This window comes from Heterodontus francisci, chromosome 38, assembly GCF_036365525.1.
Source record: "Heterodontus francisci isolate sHetFra1 chromosome 38, sHetFra1.hap1, whole genome shotgun sequence".
Classification (NCBI taxonomy): domain Eukaryota; kingdom Metazoa; phylum Chordata; class Chondrichthyes; order Heterodontiformes; family Heterodontidae; genus Heterodontus; species Heterodontus francisci.
In genome coordinates this window covers 35,999,105-36,016,920 of record NC_090408.1, presented here as the reverse complement: position 1 = coordinate 36,016,920, position 17,816 = coordinate 35,999,105, and the positions used below count along the sequence as shown (strand labels likewise).

The 17,816-nt window shown below is 39.3% G+C and overlaps 1 protein-coding gene across 1 annotated transcript in view; it reads right to left on the bottom strand.

Annotated features, from left to right (window-relative positions):
* Positions 1-9,139: 9,139 nt before the first annotated feature.
* fam174b (family with sequence similarity 174 member B) overlaps positions 9,140-17,816 on the bottom strand; it is a 30,320-nt gene continuing 21,643 nt past the window's right edge. The window contains exon 3 of the mRNA XM_068018104.1: positions 9,140-17,794. Within this exon, the coding sequence (XP_067874205.1) occupies positions 17,791-17,794 (4 nt within the window). The 3' untranslated portion in view covers positions 9,140-17,790. The remainder of the gene's footprint in view (positions 17,795-17,816) is intronic.

Genomic DNA, 17,816 nt, shown 5'->3' with positions numbered 1-17,816 from the left:
AGTGACTGAAAATTAATATTTATTGAGTAAGGATAATTCAAATGAATGTTCCAAAAGCAAGCGTTTTAATAATATGGTTAATGTACATTCTCCAGATCACTGTCATGTAGATCTGCTATTCACTATCACAAAGAGTCTGCTGCATTCTAATATAGCTTCTGCAGTTCTTTCAAATGGACATGGGCCATTTTTCACTACAGGCTGGGTCTGAAATTTGCTACAATACAGAGCCAACTCATCTCTGTAATATAAGGAATGCAATTCTCCATAACAGACAGAGGCTGCAATTCCCTGTAATACAGGGTCTGCAATTCATTATTTGCTATATTACAGGGGCTGCAATTCACTACAATACTGGGTCTACAATGCTCTCTAAAATACACAAAGCTGGTTTTCTCTGTGGTACATGGGCTACTTTTCAATGTCATACATTCTCTAAAATACACTGCCTATAGGAAGGGAACTACTATTCTCTACAATATTTAGAGGATATATTCTTCTCTTTAATGCACACAGGGGTTTGCTATTCCCTATATCACACTGTATATGACTATTGGCATCTTTCAGACCGTCTCGTGTGGAACTGTGCTGTTTCATCCTAATTGTCTATGGTTACCTCATTAGCATAACTTCAGGTGCACATCTGCAGGGGTCTAACAAGAACCCTAGTGGAGCAGAAAATTGCGTGCTACTGCATTTTAAAGGTATGGGGACAATTAAAGGGGGGCGGGGTATCACAATAGGGTGACAAAAATTGGGAAAGCTCTCGTAGAGCCTGAAAAGAATCAATGGAAAGACAATTCTGTAATAGATTATGCAACGGTGAGCTGAAAACTGGGTATATAATTGATTATAATATACACTGGAGCTGATATTCTCTATAACATACCCAGGATCTGCTGTTGTCCATAATATATATTTGAGTTGATAATATACACAGGGTTTGCTATGAATTCTAATATACCCTGGGGCTGCTATTCTCCATATTATACATTGGCTTTACCATTCTGTATCGAATACACAAGGTTTACTATTCCTTCTAATATACAGTTAGGTTGATAGTTTCTATAATAGGCACTGGGCTTGATTATTTTGGCAATAGAATCATAGCCTCTTTCTGTGCTGCATCATTCTATTTGGCCCATCATGTTGTGCCACTCTTTGAAAGAGCTATCCAATTAGTCCTACTCCCCTGCTCTTTCCCCACAACCCTGCACAATTTTTCCTTTCCAATTATATATCCAATTCCCTTTTGAAAGTTAGTATTGAATCTGCTTCCACCATCCTTTCAGGCAGTGCATTCCAGATCAGAACAGCTTGCTGCATAAAATAAAATTCTCCTCACCTCCTTTCTGGTTCTTTTGCCAATTCCTTTATGCACAGGGTTCGCTATTCTCTGCAGTATAAACCAGGGCTGCTGTTAATTTTACTTTCACACATTGCGCCATTAGGGGAAGCCATGGTGCTGCCATTGGGAACCATACTGAGTGGGACTGGACAGTTGTGTGTGCTGGATTTTCTACACTTTCAATAGAAAAACATTCCCACCAGCTACCAGTGCAGCTAAGAACTGCTGCAACTTATTTTGTTGAGGTTGCCTGATTTCAAATATCCACAAGGCTCAGAATTCCCACTAGAATTACCCATTTTGAAATCCAGGGGGCAATTCTTAAATGCAATGGACGATTTTGTTTACTAATGTGTTGTACCGTCAACAACATGACTTATAAATTTATTTCCAAATTGGTTGACAAGCAAAACAGGGTCATTAATTTATTGAGTCAATCCACAGCAAGAGAATAAGAATTCTTCACGAGTGCAATGTATACTGTAAATATCATTGGAGCAAAGAAAGAAAGACTTGCATGTATAAAGCACCTTTCACGACGTCAGGACATCCAAATGCACTTTCCAGTAGTTTTGAAGTGAAGTCGCTGTTGTAATGTAGGAAATGCGGCTGGTAATTTGCACATAGCAAGCTTCCACAAACAGGAATGTGATAAAGATCAGATAATCTGTTTTAGTGATATTGCTTGAGGGATAAATAGTGGCCAAGACATCAGGGATGGCTCGTCTTCGAAATAGTCATAGACTCATACAGCACTGAAACAGACCCTTCGGCCCACCGAGTCTGTGCCGACCAACAACCTCACATTTATACTAATCCTACATTAATCCCATATTCCCTACCATATCCCCACCATTCTCCTACCACCTACCTACTAGGGGCAATTTACAATGGACAATTTATCTATCAACCTGCAAGTCTTTGGCTGTGGGAGGAAACTGGAGCACCTGGCGGAAACCCACGCGGTCATAATGCCATGGGATCTCTTATGTTCACCTGAGTGGGCAGATGGGGCCTCGGTTTAATATCTCATTTGAAATACACTACCTCTGACAAAGCAGTGCTCGCTCTACTACGCTGGAGTACCAGCCTAGATTTAGTGAGCACACAGTGAGAGTGGCTGGAAAATTGTGTGTATGTCTCAAAAAAACAAATTCCATTCTAGCCAGTTGTGGTCTGAGTAGAAAGCTTATTATTGCCATGCCTGTTGTGTTGCTTTGATGATACCAGAGTATGGTAAGAAGTACTCATTTTCCATGCTGGTGTATGTGATCTCTGGATTGTTTAGCACACAGTAGAATCAAAGATTGCGAATTGCAAACAAAATGACTTGGCTTTGGAGACACATGTGTTGTTAGGGAACACATGATCTGTCGCACATCTAAGTATCTAGGATTACTACCTCCGAAGACCTGGCAAATTTATCCAGCTGAACCACATAGGCTAAGAAGGACCCCTGGTTTGCTTTATGGTCTGTGCTGAGTTGGCCAATCACAGCCACCACAGTGGTACTAGTGCTATACCAAACACAAAGGCAAATGGCCATGTCCCAGCTACTGCCCAGCTGAGCTTTGCGAACTCAGTGTTGTTCTCAGGGGGAAGCTGGGAGCTTGCTGGCCTATACAGCTCAGCACACATCAGGTAGTGCATTAACCCACTGGACCAATGGGAAAACATAAAATAAATCATAGAATAGAATCATAGAATGTTATAGTGCAGAAAGAGGCCATTTGGCCCATCTTGCCTCTGCTGGCTCTTTTGAAAGAGCTATCTTATTAGTCCCACTCCCCTGCTCTTTCCCCAAAGCCCTGCAAATTTTACCTTTTATATACAATTCCTGTTTGAAAGTTATTATTGAATCTACTTCCATCAGCCATTCAGGCAGTGCATTCCAGATCCTTACAACCTGCTGCGTTGAAAAAAAAATGTTTTAATCTCCCTTCTGATGCTTTGCCCAGTTATCTTAAATCTGATTCTTCTGGTTACTGACTCTCCTGCTAGTGGAAACAGATTCTCCTTATGTACTCTAATAAAACCCATCAGAATTTTGAACACGTCTACTAAACCTCCCCTTAACCTTCCCAACTCAAAGAACAATTCCAGCTTCGCTTCGTTATCCATGTAACTGAAGTTCCTCATACCTGGAAAAAAATTTCTTAAGAAAAAAAATTGTGTTTTTATTCTCCTTTTGCCCCGTCCTCTCTTGGGGACTTGCACTACAATAAAGTCACATGGGATTCTGCAGCTCTCCCCAAGTGGCCTTTCATCATGCGTGATCCTCAGCAGTCAGCAGAGAATTCATTTATTACAAGAAAATGCTGGTCACAGTCTAAAATGTTTTACTGTGAGTTACTTTTGAAACACAGTGACAGATATTATACAGGCAAATTGGGTATTCACTCTGCAGTGGCAGATTCCCAGAGTAGCAAATGAGATGGATAATTGCTTAATCTTTGTTTGCTGGTAATGGTTGAGGGAGCAATGTTGGCTTGGACACTGGGAACACTCCTTGCTGTTCTATGGATACCACAGGTTCTTTAACATACCTGAAAAGATCCCCCGCCTGTTCAGCCTTTCCTGATAAGTATGTCTTCTCAGTTCTGGCGTCATCAATCGCTGTGTAGAGAGGGAAGGTATCAGATGCTAGTCTGCTCTTGCTTTCATCTGATGTCTATACATGGTACAACAAGAGCCTCTGGATAATGATTGGAAGTGGGGCTGAGTTTCCTCCCCCCCCCCCCCCCCCCCAAACTCCAATTGAATTCAGCTGTAGTGCTGCAAGTGCGTTGCCTGGAGGAATTGTCCAGGAATGGAACTTGGAACCTCCTTGGATTGTATCCCTCAGTTCCTCATTGATTTGCTCTTCACCTCTCTTTCCTGCTTTAAGACACTCCTTAAAACCTATCTCTTTGACCAATGACCAAGCTTTTGGTCATCTGTCCTAATATTCCTTACATGGCTTGGTGCCAAATTTTGTTTGGTAACGCTCCTGTGAAGCTCCTTGGGATGTTTTACTATGTTAAAGGGCGCTTTATAAATCACAAATAAATGTTGATTTATTGGAGGAGCTTTAGGAAAAACATCCTGCAATACAGAAAAAGAGAGTCTGATCCTAATCTGGGAACAGGGAACTCATCAACCACATCTGTAACTGTAGCACTGGAGCATTGCTGAAATCCATAAATCCATGTAAACACATAACATGTTTACAGATAAAAGTTAATTCCCGATCAAGAACTCAATAAACTTACCATAAAGATTCTTTTGATATATTCCAAATGCAGATAAAAAGGCAATTTACAAATCCACATCCAGCACAAGCGTTTAGGCACCAACTTAATCAGTAAGTTAAACATAAAATGCTGAACAAAGAACAATAGCACAACAGTAGGGGGTCTCAGCCAGGGTCCCTATGATACCTCTGGGAAGTATATTGGGTGAGAACAGGAGTGTTCTAACAGATAACAAACACGTGGCTCATGTGATCTCTTGGACTGACTTTGATCGCCTGAGGGTGTTGGAGAGCAATTATCCAGAGTATTTTTCCCTTACAGGCCAGGCTTTTTGCCTTTCCCAGGAAACAAGGATAACCTCTCTTTAACTTGCACCCGCCTCTAGGTCTATATCTGGGTCAATGCTTCAGTGAATGCTCTATGTTACAACACAGATGAATAATTCAGGCTATCCAATGTATTAACTAATGTTCAGTTGCTTGTGATATGCAAAGCTCCTGGTGTGTACTTCACTTACCATAAAGATTCTTTTGATATATTCCAAATGCTTTAAAGTGGTTTTGCATATTCTAAAAATAGTCGCACTCCCTATTCTACATTTTAAGCTTCTTGCTGCTCCTTGAAAAAGGACCAGATGATTGAATTATCTTCCAGGTATATGCTTCAATGCACTCAGAGCAAAGTTGCCAATTTTTCCAGCTCAGGGTTTATCTTTCTCCATTTTCTAATTTTCACAAAAAAGTCAACATGATTATGAAGCAGAGACACTCCTTTGTACCCAGCTCAATTTTTTTTGCTAAGACTATTTAATGGAGGAAAATTAGCCCTTTGTTATCGAGTGCTTGTAGGTGCTCACTCTCGACGGGATACAGCTCTGCAGCTATGCTCCAGTTATCTTGGCCATTCTTAATGGATGAGCCAAGACAGTGATTATAAGCAGCTCTTGACCTTGAGGGAAGGGGGTGTGGGAGAATAACCTCACAGCAGAGCCCAATATTGCCCTCCCTGATGTCACTCACCCCTCCACTCCATGCACTTTTCAACAGAGGTCACTGCATGTTAATCAGGTGCAGAGAAGTGCTGTTCTTCTGGGAAGTGGCATTGAGGTAGATGATCAGCCATGATCTAATTGAATCACAAAGCAGGCTCGATAGGCTGAATGGCCTACTCCTATGTTCTCCCTACCTCAGGGGTGCCGAGTTGTGCACATTTTGGTATCTCTCATTTGAGGAATAAACACTAATCTAGTAATTTCTTTTGCATTATTTCCACAACCACCTCCAGGTGCGTATCCATTGTCTCTCGAGATAAGGAGGCCCAAAGATATTTCCACATTGTATTCCACAAACAAATGATGCAGTTTTCAAGTGAAAAGTCAAGATAAACAGAAATGAAAGTACGCAACTTCATAAGTGAAAGGTGACAATTCTGCTGGCAGTATTTTCTGTTGTGTTTTTTCTGGGCTGCTGCAATGTGTTGTTTCATTACCATGACAGAGTCAGTGATCTTCTGGCTTATTTAGAAAGCTCCTTGCTGGGCTTTTCAATTTCCTTGTTCTAATTGGTGCCAAAAAGGCTACATTGTCATTCAGGGTTAATAGCCGTTTTGAAGTGACCATTTGTGGGAAAGTAATTTTCTGGTACAATATTGCCTTTCTGCAATACTTAGGAGGTGTGTCATTCTGACATGCCTCAAACATTAAATGTTGGTGTGTCTTAAACCTGCAGACTGTCAGGATTTCCATACTATTTTCTACCTGCACATCAAAAAAAACATTATGTTGTTTGCATTCAGTGATGTTGTGCTCCATGGTTCTCTGCCTTCTCCAAACAATTACTTGAAACCTACAGGCAATGTTTTAATTTTCAACATCAATCTCCGTGATGGGACAGGGGTCACACTGGGAGCAAATAAAATCCATCTAGTTTTCCAGTGGAAGTGTGATTGGGCAGGAACCCTGGCTGATATTTCCCCCTCGGTCCAAGGACACAAGAGGTCAACTGTAGCATCCCCACCATTGTCTGGGTTCTTGGCACTGTCCTGGATTGAAATTTAGGTTCTACCTGGGGAAGGCAGTCAGAAGAAACCAGGCAGCATTCACCTCTACCTTCTTAAGAGTACTAAAGCCAACTGTAGTACCTCAACTGCTGTGATCATCAAAATCAGTAAAGAAGAAATGGGAGCAGGAGTGGGCCATATGTGCCCTCGAACCTGCTCCACCATTGAGTAAGGTCATGGCTGAACTCCTACATCAACTCCACTTTTCTACCCTAACCCCATATTTCTCGATTTCCTTAGTGCCCAAAATCCTATTATCTCAATCTTGAATATAGTCAATGACTGGCCAACAGCCCTCTGGGGTACAGAATTTCAAAGATTCATCAAGAAATTTCTCATCTCAGCCCTAAATGGCCAATCCTTTATTGTGAGACTATGACCCCTAGTTCTAGAATCTCCAGCTAGGAGCGGCACAGTGGTTAGCACCGCAGCCTCACAGCTCCAGGGACCTGGGTTCAATTCTGGGTACTGCCTGTGCAGAGTTTGCAAGTTCTCCCTGTGACCGTGTGGGTTTTCGCCAGGTGCTCTGGTTTCCTCCCACCGCCAAAGACTTGCAGGTGATAGGTAAATTGGCCATTGTAAATTGCCCCTAGTGTAGGTAGGTGGTAGGGAATATGGGATTATTGTAGGGTTAGTATAAATGGGTGGTCCTTGGTCGGCACAGACTCGGTGGGCTGAAGGGCCTGTTTCAGTGCTGTATCTCTAAATAAATAAATTAAAAATAAATAAACTGCCTCTCAGTATCTATCCTTTCAAGTCCTCTAATAATTATGTTTCAATGAAATCACCTCTCATTCTTCTAAACTGTAAAGAATATAGGCCCATTCTACTTAATCTCTCTTCATGGGAAAACCCTCTCTCAAAGCCCAGGAATCAATCTCATAAACCTCTGCTGCATGCCTTTCAAGGCAAGTATATCCTTCCCTAGGTAAGAAGCTAAAACTGTGCACAGTACTTCAGGTGTGGTCTCACCAAAGCTCTATATAATTTCAGCGAAGTAACTTACATTCATATAGTGCCTTTAACATAAAATATCCTGAGGTCCTTCACAGGGATATTTTAAAACAATATAGAACACTGAGCGATATAGGGAGACATTAGAGCAGATTAACAAAAGCTTGGTCAAAGAGGTAGATTTTAAAGAGGGCTTTAAAGGGGGAAAGAGAGGTAGAGGCTTTAGGGAGGTAATTCCAGCACTTAGGACTCAGGCAGCTGAATGGTGGAGTAATTAAAATCGGGGATGTTCAAGAGGCCAGAATTAGAGGAGCACAGATGTCTCGGAGGAGATTAGATAGGGAAGGGCAGGGCCCTGGAGGTATTTGAAAAGAAGAATGAGTGTTTTAAAATTGAGGCATTGCTTGACCAGGAGTCAATGTAGGTCAGCGAGTACAGGGGTGATGGGTGAACAGGGCTTGGTTCGAGTTACGACACAGGCAAGTTTTGAGAGGGTAGAATGTGGGAGGCTGGCCAGAAGTGTGTTGGAATAGTGAAGTCTAGAGGTAATATGAACGAGTTTCAGCAGGTGAGCTGAGGCAGGAGTGCAGTCGGGCATTGTTACGGAGGTGGAAATAGCGGTCTTAGTGATGGCACGGTTATTTGGTTGGGAGCTCATCACAGGTCAATTATGATGCCAAAGTTGTGAACAGTCTGATTCAGCCTCATGGAGTTGCCAGGGAGAGGGATGATGTCGCTAACTGGGAAAGATTTCCTTACTCTTATACTCCAAATCCCTTGCAAAAGGCCAACATACCATTTGCCTTCCTAATTACTTGCTGTGCCTGCATATTAACTTTAAGTAAAGGTCAGGGATCAGACCAGAGTTCTGTCAGCTGGAGCTGGGCTCAGTGGTAGAACTCTTGTCTGAGAGATGATTAAGGGTTCAAGCTCCACTCTAGGCAGATCCTAGAGTTCTGATGAAAGGTCATCAACTTGAAATATTAACTGTTTCTCTCTCCACAGATGTTGCCTGACCTGCTGAGTATTTCCAGCATTTTTTGTTTTTATTTCAGATCCTTCATTAATGAGGGGAGCCACCTTTTACAGGAGATACTAACTCTTGTCTTCCTGTACAGGTGACCATTAGATTCCCAGGTTGTTTTTGAAGTGCAGGGGAGCTTTGCCAGTGTCCTGGTTAACATTTATTCCTCCATTACCACCTCCAAAACAAGGAACTAGCCATTGTATTGTTTGTGGGAACACTTTCCCACTTAACAGTAACCATACTTGATTTGCAGTGAAGTGCTTTGGGACATCTAGAGTACATGAAAGGTCTGATATGAATATAATTTTTTTTCTTGCTTCAATTGGCAATTAGACATTTCTAGTATGGAAACAGAACAGATTGTCTATGGATGTTACAAACTGTGAAACCATGCTGAGATTTCTTCTGGGAGAGAAGCAAACATGTAAAATTGCACAGTCCCTCTAGCCAATTGAATTAAGCTGGATATCCAAGAACCAAAATAAATAATGCAAGAATTCTCAGGGTAAAGATATAAATGATTTATTGATAATTGAGATGGAGTGATTAAAACATAATCCAGATAACCAAATCAGAGATTTGCTAATATTCCAGTTTCTTTTCTACATTCTATACATTTTTAAATGAGACAATTAAGTTAAAAATCTACCTAAAATATCCAGTGTGAATTATTCCAGAAACTACACAAAAGACAAATACAACTTTAAGCTACTCTAATATAACAATACTCCAGTGTAACATAGACCAAAATGGATCATAAATTAGTGGTATTTGAAGTGCAGCTCAACAACCAGTGTCCTATAATCATTTGTGAAAATTATGAAAACATACTGTGGGTGTGAACAAATTAATATTAAAGTACTGAATGTCAACTGTGTGAAAAGTTAAACATAATTTCTAAGTACAAAACAATACTTAAAATTCCTTCCTCCCAATCCCCTGTAGATTAGAAGTGATGAGAAACCTCTCAATACAATTTAGATTTCATAACTCAGTGGAATGCGGTTAACTTCAGTAGCGTTGCACGTTTGGTCAGTTCGAGTGAGAGTTAGTCACAACCACGGTCATTCATATATTCTGTTTATAGTACGCAAAATGTAAGTAAAGATTAACAGGTCTAAAACTGAAGCAGAGGTTGATATATATTCACAGAGGCATTCTCACTCAAATAAGAGATAAGTGTGTGTGTGTTGCTGACTTGCATACTCGAACTATTTGTTTAAAAAGTTAGTAGCTGGTGCTGTACCTTCTTTACAGTTTTGCACATTAAAAATGCTGCACATACATACCAATCCTTCATGTTCAAAAGAGACGACTAATGTTTGGAGAATATGTTCTCTACAATCACTACTTTCAAGATAAACTTATACACCAATATCAAATAAACCTCATGCATTTACTTAGGATTAGTAGAACTGAAACTGGGCCATTCAGCCCAACAGGTCCATGCCTGTGTTTATGTGCCATACAAGCCTCCTCCCATCCTACTTTCCTCCAACTGTATCAGCTTATCCGTCTATTTTTTTCTCCCTCATGTGTTTATTTAGCTTCCCCATCAATGCATCTATGCTATTTTCCTCAACTACTCTATGTGGTAGTGAGTTCCACATTCTAACCATCCTCTGAGTAAGGAAGTTTATTCTCGATTCCTTATTGGAATCTATATTATATTCTTCTATCTTATATTTATGGCTCCTAGTTTTGAACTCCCTCATTTACTTGTATTCAAACTTTTGAGTGATGTAGTTTTTTTCCCCAAAGTTACCTGCCCCCGAAATATTTTACATGCTTTATCTTGTTACATTTTAGTATTCTTACAAACAGATAACAAGGAGAACAATGAATTCTTCTTTAGAGCAAAACAGACGAAAAGTTTAATTGCACTTATCTGCTCTGGTATGGTGCAAGACCAAAAAGGTTAAACAACTGAAGGAAGGCCTGGTCTTTCTGTTATTGATAGTAAATCCAGAAGGTGATCAATAAGGAGGAAGGAGATGAGATGCTGCTTCAAAATAAGGATTTTTAAATTGTGCAACATTGTCTACTTGTGCCGTAAGTCATAAAAAGTGGCAGCAAAACAATTATGAAAAGGATTAATGCTAGGAGCCAAAGTCAAAGGAGCAGTTTACAGAAACTGTAAGACATTTTGGTCTCAGAAAAAGGGAACCCTCTTTGGAGTCTCACTATAAAAGTACTAATTCCAAAATTAAGACAGTCTTAAAGAGTTGAACCTGTTCCACCAATAAAATAAACCACAATGCAACATTGGTATGTAACAGTTATGAATTTTTCCAATGGTAAAATACACCTTCTCTCTTACCACGCATACTTTTGCTTCAATCACTAACACAGTCATAAACATTTTACCCATTCTCTTGGTCCTGTTGTTGGCTGCAGTATTACAATCCAAAAAACTAAGGTTGCCTCTGAGGTTAGTTTTACACATGGCATGGGGTGATTAGCCTGTGGGGACAGTGGCTCTCTGACTGGAGTGAATCTGATTCAATACAGCTGATGAGCAGATCACCCTCTAGTGGCTATCTTAATGTATGGAATGTACAGGACATACACAAATGAAAGAGCATCCTCAGTGGGAACACACTTATGGAAAGGGGCAGGTTAGTGGATCAAATGGCCTCTAGTTGTTCTTAGGCATTGCCTGTACAAAAATTTAGATTGCAGCTGAATAAGGAAATCCTAATTATTAACATGGCAGCCAATCAAGGTGGTTATCAGTGTACCTTTCACAAGAGCAACTTCACTGAGCTCATCTCAAATCATTCATCCTGAGGGAACCTAGTTTCTTCCACTGCAATAGTCAACTGTTCCTTAAATTATTCCAGAGATTTTGCCTCGATTATCCTATTAGTAAAAGTTTGTCCAATTTGAGGATCACTCTGTGTGAAGAACTTCCTTGTCTGGCTTTAATGTTTTATACGGTTGCTTATCTTGCATATCTCAATGAGTTCCATAATTAATTACTTCAAATCAAGGCTAAATAGCTCAAAGTTTTTAGTCTGCCCTCATTATCTACAGTGGTTTTCAAAATAGCTATTTAAATACATGCGACTAGGTATGAGAGATTACGGTTACAAAGAGACTTTTGAAGCTAGGGCTTTTTTGACTAGAGCTGAGAAAGTTAAGGGTATCCTGATAAATGTCTTCAAGATTATTAAAGTTATGATGAAAGTTTTCACTGGCTGAGATTGTGCTAATAAGGCGGCACAAACTGAGGACAACAGAAGTACTGTATAGGAGGTTAGAAAAAAATGCCTTTACGCAGTGGATAGGTAGAACGTGGAACTTTCCTCCCGGAAATGTTGTTGAAACAGTTCCCACAAATTCTTTTCAAAGGGAATGTTAGTTACTTGAAAAAGAGGAACATTAAAGGATATGGTTATGTGGATTAGCCTGGCGATAATTTCCTGAATTATAAACCTGGCTGACCAGAAAATACCAGACCAGGAATTGAAACATCAACATTCCTTTCTACATAACTTGGCACACCACCACAGTGCTCATTTGCTATCAGTTTCAACCACATATTAAGTAAGCTGTAAATTAAAAAACAGCCTATGAATTGGCAGATTTTGACTGAATCCCTCTTTCGAACTTGAACCTATAATAGAGGCTGACACTCCAGTACAGTACTGATGGAATGCAGCAGTGCTGGACATGCCACTCTTCACAAGATATTAAAGCTGTTCTAGTTTAGTAGGCACTAAAATCTCAAAAGCAGTACTTAAAAAGCAAGTTCTCCTGGTGTCCTTAACCAACACCACATATTTGTGAGAATGAAGTGTATAAAAATGGCCACCCTGTTCTTAAATAGTTTATACAAAATTATATAGTAAAGTTATTCAATTTATTTCAAATTATATTAACATTTAGTTAGAATGAAAAACTTGTTTTCAAGTTTCATATCAAGACTGTCACCTTGAGAGCTTATCAATTGAATTTCACCAAGGCAGGAACTTACCAAAGGTAAAATATTGAATCTTTTCCAAATGGACCACCCAGGTTCACACACATTTTCAGAATGAACAATGCATACTCCTAATCATGGGTTTTTGCACACTGTGCAAGATCCAAAGGAAAAGAGTTTTTTGGTGTCTTTTTACTTAAGCTTTACCTGTGCATTAAAAAAAATTCAATCAATCCCACAGCTGAACAAGAAACTAGCAATTGCCACAAGGCAGAATGGATGAAAATATGAAGCCAACTTTTTATTCAAATTCATTCTTTTGAGGAAAATAACCATTGAAAGATTTTGCTCTTATCACTGCATGTGTGAAAAAACATGATTAAAATAACTGCAGGATTTTAATTACCTAGCTTGCTTCAGGATCTTCAGTTTGCAATTAATTGCCGCCCCTTCATCATGAACAGAAAATCTACACTAATCTCATTTCCCTGCTCATTCCCCAGACACGAATATCTTTCTTGAAGTGACTATCTAATTGCCTCTTCAAGTATAGTGGTTGACAACTCCCAATAGACACTTGTGAAAGTTGCTCCGCACTATAATAAACCCTTTGTATGTAAAACTTCCAATGTCCTCACCCACACTTATACTCCTAATCTTGCAATTATGTCCCATTGGTACCAATTCACAGACCAGTAGACAAAATGTCACTATTTACATGTAGGTGCACATATTATGCATGTGCCAACAGCCAAAACTATATGGTGTTTGTTGAACTATTTTAATGATCCAAAAATTAAAAAGTGAATGCCAATTTTTGGAATGGATCTGACATCAGTAGTATTAAAACAAAATGACTTGATAATTTGTGACACAGAAATGTAGTAACTTGCCAACACGCCTAAACTATCTGCCAGTTCAGTGAGCCATTTTACACTCGTATAAATGGGGGTCCTAGGGCTTTTGTTTTGTGATCTCCTGAGTGCTACAACTGCTGTGTGATGATGTGCATTCAAACTCCTCTTACATTCGTGCAAAATCAGCATTCCAACTGCAATTGAATGTTCTAAAAATTAGCACGCATTCATTTAAATCAAGACAATTTTATCTGTTACTTGGCAATCATTTTGGGGCGGTGGATGGCGGGGAGTTGGTTGAGAATTGTTTGAAGTGCTTTTAGTTGTACAATCATGCTACAAATACAATTTCTAGAAAAAAAAGCCATTAGATCCAACAAACCTGTCCTATTTTCAGTTATCAACTACATCCATTCACCCCCCAAGATGCGATGATTTATCTTTTGAATTCAGTTATGTTATCTGCTTCAAAGTCCCTCCCTGCTAACTTGCCCTACAACTCTGCTATCCCATGGGTGAAAAAAAAGTTTCTTTCCCTTCTTACTCCTAATTTACTAAAGTTTAACTTATTTTTAAACTTGTGTCCCCTAATAACTACATCCTTCACGTTTTGTACCTTAATAGAAATGAATCACTTCTGAGGAACCTGTTGTGCTTTAAAAGGTCCGAGAGGGAATCGTCTCATTAAGTCAGTGATGGGCTCATTTCACTTCGGCTCTGGGCACATTGAAGAATATATCAATAGGAAGTTTGCATTCTGCTCTCAAAACAAGTTCAACTTATTGTTCTGACACTGTCTAAACAATTATAATTTTCCAAAAACAAAAATTGCATTTGGTGTAAAATCTAGATAGTAAAATATTTCTTATTTGCATAAACATGATGTAAACATAAAACCAGCAGCGTAACACATAGAATAGCTATTTGATAAAATAAAATCAATAAAGTTGATATGATTAACTAATTTTAGGTAGTCTCAAATACATAAATTCCTGCATTTCCAAGTTCTCTTTAAACATTGGTTGTACAATAGATATAAAAGACCATTGACTAAAATGTCAATACTCATTAATAAGTGATGCTGATTGTCATTATACGGTACAAAATGGCACTTAAAAGGGAAAGTTTAAACCTTTTGGTAAGGTCATGTACACATACATACTTGAATCCTATCTTCTCATAAGTATAGATCTGTACTTGGGCTTAAATAAAATAGCTCAGGATTACTTGATAAACTATGACTAACAGCACCTCACTTGATGAGAAAGATTCTGGGGTTGTTGGCCATTTTGAGTCCACTCCTTTGTCATAGACTAAATCAAACCTGTTGTTCTGCAACACAGTCCTCACACTACTCCAATTAAAATGTTTCTACTTGCCTTTCTCAAATTTTAATCCTCTGGTAAAAATGTTGATTCATTTTGGGGTGTGGTTGCAAAGACATCAGTTTCTCACCTGTACCTCATCCCAGAGGCTATTCTTCAGGTCCAAAGCGAGACTAAATTACAACAGTGACAACATTTCCAAAAAGTAGAGCATTGGCTATAAAATGCTTTGGGCCATCCTGAGGTTGTTAAAGACACATATTTTTCCGAGACAATGAGCACTGCCAGACTGGTCATCTGTGAAGACATCAGTGTCTAATCTTGCCCTCACCCTTTGGCACCACATTGCACTGGCCACTTGATGTAACTGCCCAGGTAGGCTATTCAATTTTCAGGGGATCACAGTGGGGTACCATCCTGTTCTCACCCAATAACTATGAACAAACACTTGATAGCAATCAGGCAAGGGAGGTCTAGTGAAACCCCACCCCGGAAAACCCAAGGGCAGAGGTCAATTGTGCCACTCCAACCCAGCTGAAATCCACTAACTCAGCAATGATTCTGCATTTAACATGGGAGCTTCCCAATGGAATTTCATGTGAGGCAATGCCCCGGGGGGCATGGGAGTGGGTAAAGGGAAAGAGGAGAAATCCAACGAAGAAACAACCTTTGACCATCCAGTAGGACAATGAGCATGGTTTGTATTCAACCGCCCAGCAGCTCTAGATTTCCAAACAAATCTATTCAAGTTCAGTTAATAAACTTTAAACATTCTGTCACAGTATTTCTTTCCAAAACTAAAATGTAAGGCAGCAGCAGCAATATTACATGACCCTTAGGAGTTTACAAGGACTTAACACCAATATGCTATCAACTTGATCATAGTTGGGAATTCAGGGTCAACTATACTAAATTCAGTGTAGTCAGTAAGATTACAGGTGTATCTGTGCATGGATGGAAAGCTTTTGTACCATGCTCATTTGAACTGTTGAGGTGGGGGCGGGGGGAGTCTAACTCTAGATTTCACCCTTACTGTATTGGGCTGTCCCTGTAGAAAATATTAAGTACTTGGTGACAATCTGCATAATTAAATAGTGGCATAAAAGCAAAATACTGCAGTTGCTGGAAATACTCAGCAGGTCTGGCAGCATTTGTGGAAACAGGAATAGTGTTAACGTTTCAGGTTTGTGATCGTTCATTTAGATTAAAACAGGATAATTAACAGGTATGGCTGAGGGCATATTCTCAATATGATACAAAACAGTGTGGTAGTACTTAAAGCATTCATGTTCTGCACTTATCTTACTTTTAATTCCTTGAAGAAAATAAAGTTAGGGAATGTCCCAATTCCTCAGTGTTGATCAAATGGACTTCCACAGTTAATTTGTGATGACATGTCGCTTTTTTAAATTAAAAAATATTACCTTCGGTAATATAGGCTCTCTTACCACAGTTGTACTAAAGCACTTGCATTCTACTACTAGACGATTCTATTGAGTTAACAGCTTCTAGTTACAAATGTTAAAAATGTAGTGTTCTTACTAAGAATTACGTAAAGTGTAACTGAATGTGTGAAACATACATTCATTCGCATGGGAAGCTTCCCTCTTCATAAAATTCCAGTAAAATGGTGATGGGCATGAGAAATTTCTGCTTAGTGTTCACAATTAGATTGCACTTTTCAACCACAGGTTGGGCTTACAGAGAACTTTGTGAGTGTTGCAACATTTGGATGACGTACTGGTTGCAGGTAACACCAGTGCTGGGAGCTTTTTAAGATGATGAACTAAGACCATCAAATAATAAAAGGTATGGGGCAGCAGTATTGAGTTAAGTGTGAGTTTTCATGGTACCAATACATTATAGAAATCTAGTAGGAATACTGCAGTATAATGTGATTCATTACTTCCTGTGAAGAATAATACAGGGAGCCCAGCTCTGAACCAGGTGCTCGAGATGACAGCAAGTCTGCCCAACACAAAAAAACAGAAGGACCTGCTGAGCATTTTCAGTTTTTACAGTGGCCATTCTTAAACCATAATCATACATACTCCTGTACAGAGCCTAACATGGTTGTAGTTTGAACAGCATCAACGGTGCAGCCGATCTTGGATTGGAGGCTCAAACTAGTGTCTCACAGCCAACAAACAGCCAAATGGTACTTCCATGCACTGCATACTGGATCCATATTTTAGTAACTGTTTTGAGCTCAGCAATTTCTGTTGCTCCATACTTAAATTTTCACTGTGCATTTGTCTGATGCAAGCAGAAGCAAGTTGATAGATTTGTCCAACAAGTATTAAGTTATTAATATCATGCCACTAACTCCTCAGATAACCTACAGGATTAAGTCATGCCCTGCACACTAATCATTTTGTCCACATCAACAACACAGAGCCAATTTCCCTACAAAATACATACCGATTATGTGCTAATCAATTGATTTGCTCCACCACTGCAAAAGCATCTATACTTGGGTTGCAAATATTGCTGGGAGTGCTCACAGTATTATATAGAAGGGCAATCTGAACTTTCAGGCTTGGTGATGCTTAAGATCTCATGTCAAATTACAGACCATTAAGAAATCAGAGATTTTAGAAACAGACTATGTGCTGTCACAATTTAACAGTATGTATATTATTTTAAAACCAAAAAGATTTAACACTAAACCTCACCCGGGCAACCTATTTAAGTGCTAAACTACATTCCACTTCACCTTATTCTTGTAGTGCAGATATGCTACTTTTGACAGAGAACAAACACACAACTAGTGCCATCCATACAAATAAAATCCTATGCATTTCAAAACACTCGACATAATAAAACATTGAGTTTAAAAATTGCTTTCTACAAAATCCACAAGAAACAGACAGGAATATTGCTCTGGTGATAAACTGGATAAATTTTGCTATACACTTCTGCATGTGATATGTAAGAATCTGAATGAAAAGCTGATACACAGGTGACAAGTCAAACGCAGTTTTTGTCCAGAAGGTTATTGTGGCTTGTGGTTGGCATAGTGTGATTGGCCATCCATGTAATATAGTCATTTCACGCTAATCTTCACCTAGGGACAGAAGAAAAAAAAA